The sequence below is a fragment of the Aulonocara sp. 'chitande type north' Nkhata Bay genome, linkage group LG4 (assembly GCF_057382095.1).
Source record: "Aulonocara sp. 'chitande type north' Nkhata Bay isolate Kocher_YH1m ecotype deep benthic linkage group LG4, A_spYH_male_GT1.1, whole genome shotgun sequence".
In the NCBI taxonomy this organism is placed as follows: Eukaryota; Metazoa; Chordata; class Actinopteri; order Cichliformes; family Cichlidae; genus Aulonocara; species Aulonocara sp. 'chitande type north' Nkhata Bay.
In genome coordinates, this window is record NC_141347.1 from 33045324 (window position 1) to 33052817 (window position 7494).

At 38.6% G+C, this 7494-nt stretch overlaps 1 protein-coding gene across 6 annotated transcripts in view; it reads left to right on the forward strand.

Moving 5' to 3' along the window:
* med25 (mediator complex subunit 25) overlaps nucleotides 1-3712 on the forward strand; it is a 33341-nt gene extending 29629 nt beyond the window's left edge. For all 6 annotated transcript variants that reach the window (XM_086290022.1, XM_086290019.1, XM_086290021.1 and 3 more), the window contains one exon: nucleotides 1471-3712. In XM_086290022.1, coding sequence (XP_086146148.1) covers nucleotides 1471-1574 — 104 coding nt within the window. In that variant the 3' untranslated portion in view covers nucleotides 1575-3712. The remainder of the gene's footprint in view (nucleotides 1-1470) is intronic.
* The last annotated feature ends 3782 nt before the right edge of the window (nucleotides 3713-7494 follow it).

Below are 7494 nucleotides of genomic sequence, written 5' to 3' on the forward strand. Positions count from 1 at the left end.
GGCTCTTTTTAGCTTCTCGTCCGTAAACGTTCTGCATAGTATTTCACGTGATTCAGTTTATTTTGAAAAATCAGGACAGAATCTTCAGCTTTATTGTGAAAGGTCTATGTGGAAAATAAACAAGTGGACGGCAGAGCCACGCGATGATTTTACCGTCATTGTTGCTAACGCCAACGCTTGAAAACAGTGGCTTGTCCGTCTGTAGTGTGGCTATATTAAGTATAAGAGAAAGAGAGAACTTAAAGGAATTCTACAGTAACCATCAAAACTATGGAAAAATATTGCCGTAAACAGTTTATTTTATGACACCACAAAACAAACGATAGCATAATATGAAACGATAGACATTTTCATATCATCAGCCGATATATATCGTTATATCGAACAGCCCTAACGGCTGCCCTAAATGAACAATATTGGTAATTACCAATATCATTTATGTTTCTACAATGGTTAATCCATTATTTTTTTTAATTGCCCAAACAGAATTATTGTTTGTATTCATGAATTTGCAATTTTACTGACCTACAAAAAGCAGAAATTTTTTTTTAAAAAATTATTAGTTTTCTATCTCAGAGAAGTGTAGTGTGCCGGCTCGTGAATTCAGTTTATTATTTGCCTAATAAATAACAATATAAATGACTTTTTTTTTTTTTTTTTTTTTTTTTTTTGACAGAAGTATTCGTGTTTTTATGAATTTGTAATTTACTGTAGAGGTTTAGTGCTTTATTATTGACTCGAAATTACACAAAACACTATCGTAATCTAGTGTTTGGGGTAACAAATTACTTTCTATAGGGAGTAAATAAATTAAATGTGTTGCGTTTGAAAAAGTGCAGAGTAGACGTGGCTTTTCTTTTTTAAGAGTACTGAAAAAAAAAAAAGTACTGAAATCCAACACTTGTTACACCCTCTGAGAGTATGGATTGATTTTAGTCACTGGTTTGCTTTGTGGTTTGATATGCACGTACTGAAAGTAATCAGAAAAACAAACAAAAACAAAGCTACGCTTGCAACAGAAAACACAGCCGCTGTGCAGTCGTCCCAGTCTGAACACTGTCAGTGCCATCAGGCAGTGCACGTGGATGGGGGTGTCAAAGATTTCCCTGATGATAGAAATGGCTCCATATACATAATCTTTGTCTGCGATTGCCTGTGGTTTGTTGTTCATGTTTTACTTTGAGAAAAAATAAAACGGAAGCACTTGGCTTCGAAATCCTGCATGTCTGAGCCAATACATTTTATTGCAGCGCATAAACATTTTAGCTCACTGTACACAGTAGTAAGTACCTTGATGTTTACTTATCTCAAACAAAGTGTCTCTAAAGTAGGTCTCTGTAAAAAGGAGAACAAATGCAGTGCCGCAGCATATTAGTTCTCACTATCCTGCTTTAAACTCTTAACTTTTTCTCTCCGCTTCGATTTTTAAAGCGTTTCCAGAAACTGTCTTATCCTTTCTTCCCATCCCAGGTCAGATGATGATGTCTGGAGCTCAGAGAGGAGCCGTCCCGCAGCCCGGGATGCCACAGGTCTCGAGCATGATGGAGGATGAAGTCCTCATGGATCTTATCTGATGGAACTGGGCTTTCGATTTGAATCTGGGCAGCCATTTTTCAGTTTCGACACATATGTCTGCTCTGTCGCTTTAATCCTACAAATGTTCAACGTAATTAGGAAACAAGTCATAAACATTTTTTTTTTATTTTTTATTTTTTTAAATTACAGGACTGAGTCGCTGAAGTTAATTAGGGGCACACAATGTGAGCATTAGTTTTTCATGTAAATGTTCAAACCATCAGCACGCTAATCCCCCATACTACACACAGGATAGAACAAGCTATCATGCTTCTAGAAATTATACTAAGTTTTATCATTGAAATGGAAACCTGTGTTTTTTTGTTTTGTTTTTTTAAATTAAGATTTTTTTTAATTATTGATCATGTTGTTTTATGAGATGAAATAAAGGTAAACATCGTATAAGACAAAGTTGTTTGTGACTACAAAGAGGTTTTGTTGTTGATGAGTCCGCACTCCTACCACCACCCCCGTGTGAACGCCGCTTGGACTCTTAAGGTGGGAGAGAGTGAGACTGAAATAAACACAGTAATAGATAGTTCGGTGTCTTTTTCTGCCAAATAGTGTCACAGTGTTAATTTTAACTACTCCAATATGTTGTGGAACCATAGAGAGTCTCCTCGTGCCAAGTAGTCCTACCAGATGGCATCAGTTGGCCATGTTTCCCTTGGCATAACGTACAAACAGGCTGGCCGCATGCGCACATGGCACGGACTCCACATATATGCCCACAGTCTGCTTTCGCATCAGTTCTATTGCATGTGAGTTAAGTCCTGTACATCGACAAACACGGGCCTGTTGTGCACCTCGTGGTGGCACGGGCGCTGAGAGAAAAGGGAGAATGACGCACCTGAACTTTTCAGTCTCTCACATATGTTTAATGACATATGTCAGTTTATGCAGTCCCCCCACCCCCCAAAGAACGTGGACACTGTGTGTACACACTAACCAACAGGAAATGATGTCAGTCCCTGTCACCTGGGAGACTGAGACGGTTGCTAAGATACCGTGACAGTGGGTTCTTGTTTCTGAGCTTTTTCCTCAGCCCCGCTTTCACATGGACTCGCACAGATAGACACTAGTCCCTCAGTGGCTGGTGTTCATCCCTCCCATCCCTTAATCACTGGCCGGCCCTCGGAGCCCGGCTTAGCTTCACTTCATCTTCCCCTCTCCCTCTCTATCTCCGTCTATCTGCCTCCATCTCAATATGGATCTATTAGTGCCTTTCTAGGCTCATAAGTTTTTCAGTATCCAAGTTATTAACAGCCAAATTCATTCATATGGAATAAAAATGGTTAAATGTATAGACAAACATAATAAGTTTACCAAATCACTACTTGGGGAGCTGATAGCCAAGCGGTTAGTACACGAACTACATGGACACAAATGCCATCAGCGGTGATTCCCCAGTTTGCTTCCTTGTGTTTCTTACTCGCGCATTTCCTGTCTGTGTCAGCTGGCGTTTTCCAAAAATTAATTTTACTAGTCATGCAAAACAATTGCATAAAATGGACATTTCCTTTTTCTCCAAAGAGATTACAACCGTCAACAAAATGTGAGGAAACTGCTGCTGTGACTTCATATCCAAAACATGATTTCTGTACTACGCTAAAGTTGATATAACTGAACATGAATTCTTTGTAGCACAAGACAGTGCAGTGAGAAAAAAATCTTTATTTGTTTAAACTTAATTTAACCAGGAAAATTTTCAATAACATCCCAGTTGAACACTAAGCATCTGCAGGTAATGGAAGTAAGACTAAAGGGGTGAAAAAAGAAAACAAATTAATGAACCCACATGGTAAAATTCTCTCCCCTGGTGGTGAAAATATTGTATTACAAATTCATTGCGCTCATTACGAAAAGTACCTTTAAAATCAGCTGGAAATCTGCCCATGGTGTAACCCATCTTTCAACCTCTGACAGCTGGAATAGGCTCAAGCCCCTCCTAATTAATCAGCAGAAGAATATATATGGGTGTTATCATGTGACCCTTTACCTTTCATTGAGAATAATAAGTAATAGTGTGGCTGTCAACCCTTTTACAGCTTCTTCTAAGATGGAACATTGCAGAAAAAGTTTGTTTTGGTGTTTTCTGTGGTCATGAATAATAAATTAATAAATTCGGTTTCCCTTCCATGCTTGCACTGTGCAAAAAATGACGTGTGGTTCATTCAAATAAACATGATGCAATAAGGTTTTTTGACAGCCTTGCTGCATATATTAGCATATAAAAGAGTTATAATTAGATATTCTGAAAACCTTAACCTTGTATTTTAATACATTAAGGAAATTAACTTTAACACCAATTGGGAAAGCAATAATCACAAAGAAGCATTCGGTAATTAAAGCATTAAATCAATGATGACTGTCTTATACAGAAAATATCACGAGGGTTTTGGTGAGTTATTAGTTTAAGTCATGTTCCTCTTGCTTATGATGCAATGGACTAATTATCTGGCGATCACATGATGTCAAATTATTGCACATTTCTTTGCTTAAACACTAGTGTTGTGGTTTTAGTTTGCACCCCTCAGAAGAAGAATATTTGATGTTTCTCTTCTGGTTGTAGATGAAACTATACACCACCAGTGTGTCCTTTACTTAGCCCTGACAGACAATTTTTCAATGGCCAATTAAACATTAAAATATAATTCATTTAGTTGCAGAGCTAGACAGTTTGGTAAATAAAAAGAACTTCATGAGCACTGCAGAACTAGAACTAGAAAATGTGCAAATTAGTTCCTGGAGTGAAAATGAAGACATTTAATTGCACAAGAGCTTAAAATCTTATAATCACGGCATAATTAGGAAAGCTGCGTTTCATAATTATGGACGTGGTAACCCATGTACATCTACATTATTTCCTCGAGCTCCTCCTAGTAGTTTCCAGATTCACCAAGGAGGCTGTGTGATCTCAACCTCCATTAAACTCACCTAACTATCTATGGTGAACCAAACTCTGTGAAACTCAAATTCCTTCCCTTTAGGCAGTGCAAGTATGAAGGATGAAAGGAGATGAGTCGACTTCTGATCTCCTTCAAAATAAAACAGCAAACATTCAGGACTTCAGTTCAGGCGCATTTAGTTTAACGAGATGGGGAAAGCGGTCGTCACAATGGTAAGAGTGGCCTGACAAAGAGAACAAAAAGTATGGCTGACGTGTATAGCTTGATGTAGCTTAAGTAAACTCAGCACAGAGCCTGTTTGGTGAGTTATCTATGGGCTCCATAAATACCTTAAAGAATGCCACTATATCACAGTGCTGCACTGCAGCTTCAGATGATATAAAGCTCAGAGCATGCCACTTCTGAACTCGTCATTTTATTGCAAGTTTATAAAGAGATCAAGTGCTATTACAAATGCACATCCTATAAGGCAGCAACCAGCTCCCAACTCCAATGAGACATTCCAAAATTTTTGAGGAGAAGTAAATATTTAAAAGTGTAGTAAGTAACATTTTTCATGCATTTTTATTCAAATGTTAACTTGAAAAAGAAGACTTCCCTTGACTCTCACTTCTAAAAGCACCCAGACTTGTTTTTGTCGGTGCAAATTTGACTATTCAAGCTGACATATTTTAGGACAACAGGTGTGTTATATATACCCTGGACAGGTCACCAGCCTGTTACAGGCCAAGCTCTGCGATGGGGGGTGTTTAATAAGCTCCCTGCAGCTGTTGATAGTTTGATCATTGCCAAGTTAACTTTGTTACCACGTACAGTCAGGTATACACTGTATACCACAGCCACAGCAGTCACAGCACCTCATACATGATCCTCCTCCTCGAGATTAGATATAAGCAGGTCTGAAATCAGCACCCACCGACCAATCAGATCTTTGCAAAATGCCATCGCCATTCCTTCAGACTTTTATTCATGCATTTCTGGAGGGTCAAAAGTTGCGCGCGTCTGTTTTTCTGGTGAGCGTCAGTAGTAAACATAGATTCTTGGACACAACTTTGTTCCTTGATGGGTTTTTTTCCTGTTTTCTACAAATAATTTTATAACACTTTTATTGTTCTACATTGACGCTTAGATCATAGAACACATGATGTAAGCTGTGGCTTGAATAGAATTTTTAACCTGCCAGGTGGGCGAGCACACAACATGGACACCCAAGTTTGTGAATGTGATAACTCTAAAAAGAAGCAACCTAGGAGTTTCAAATGGATACCATAGGTGTATCTACTAAAAATCTTGATCGAGTTTGAATCTCATTGACTTTGGCCTCAAGGTCATAGGTAAGAGATCAAGTTTTCTTGCATTGTAAATGCAATAACTTGAAAACAAGGTGATGTAGAATTTTGAAATTCATACCATATCTACTAGGAAGCTGAGGGGTACAATTAGCCACCACCAGTATTTTGTGTTTATTGTTTTTATACCCAGACGATTAAATTTCACTGCAGCTGCAGGTGAAAGAATAAGCATGTAGTCTATGTTTTGTGAATAATGATGTCTTAAATCCAACCACATTTGATTCCTCAACTTACCACCGAGCTAAAAGCTTTGACATCGGCGAGCAAATGTCTGTTTTTAGCAATTTTTTCAAAGTGTGTTTTCAAATTTACGCAGTGTAAAAATGACAACGCTCACCGATGTCATGATTCAGACAAGCAGCTTCAGTGGATGCCCCCAATGAAATTACGTTTGTAATCCATCAGATTAATACATCCCACGTATAAATAAAAGAGATGATACGTGCTGATAAGTTTGTTTACTTACACAGTCTGCATTTTTACCAGAACTCTGTCTGGTCTTCAAATAGGTTAAACCTAATATAGTCGATCTTTTCCAGCATTCCTACAGTGTGTTTTCAATACTACACCGCTGCACTGTGCTTGTCCTGTTATAGACACTGATACCGCTGATTTGTCTGCAGCAGCTGTGTTGCTGTTGGTCTGTATTCTGTGTTTTACCTCTTTATATTTTTCCATGATTGTAGTTTTAAGTCCAGGGCTAAGCTGTCAGTAGGCCTGTCTACAGCTGTGATTGGTCAGAAGCTGCCAAAATCACCCTTTTTATATGAACATGCTTCTACCTAGATTGATGAACCCTGGGTTAACTTATTAAATAGATAACCACCTTTCTAAGACCTGCCGACGTTAGGGTAAGTGAAGCCAGATAATGGAAGGATACGTGAACTTGCTCTGTGCAGTTGTACAGTACGCTTTTAAGACGTTAAGATTGTTTGATGTGTGGATGCGTACACCTCGGAGAGAGGATAGATGCTTTTGTCAAGCTGAGCAGTGTTGTCACACATCAAACCTTATAAAAATCTCATGTTCAGAGTGAAACACGTTTTCTCCGGGGAGATCTTATCTGACTGCAGTAAAAAGAAAAGTTCACGTTCTCTAATTCTGGGTCAAATGACAAAAACTAATTATATTAAAAAGAAAAGCTAAGCTTGTCAGCAGAAGTAACTGAGCTTTTGATATTCCACAACACACCGAGTACAGTCAAGTTTCCCAAAAATATGTATAGACAACAAAAAGTACATATGTGGTCCTGATCCTTTTTTAAATAATTCAAATAGTTGTTGTACTCCTTTGTAGTTCTAGTTTTCATGTTCCCCTCTCCCTGTCTTCATGCCTCAGTGTGTTATCTGCCTTGCAGTAACTTCCTGTTTTCCTCTTTTAGAGTTTTATTTCCTTGTTAAATCTAGTTGGAATATCGCATTGATGGAAATCTCTCTCTCTCTCTCTCTCTTTGAGATTATGTATCGCCTCCAAACACCCTCCTTCCGGTTGTCATCTACATAGGTTCCCCCTGTTCTGCAAGCTGTTCATTTACGTGCCCCACCCTCCCTCCTTGTTCTCAATTCTTTAACTTCTTCATTTCTATTTAGTACATGGGGATTTGCCAGGCCTGGGAGCCATCGCCAGTCCCCTTCGATTCCTTCCCCAAACCGCAGCTC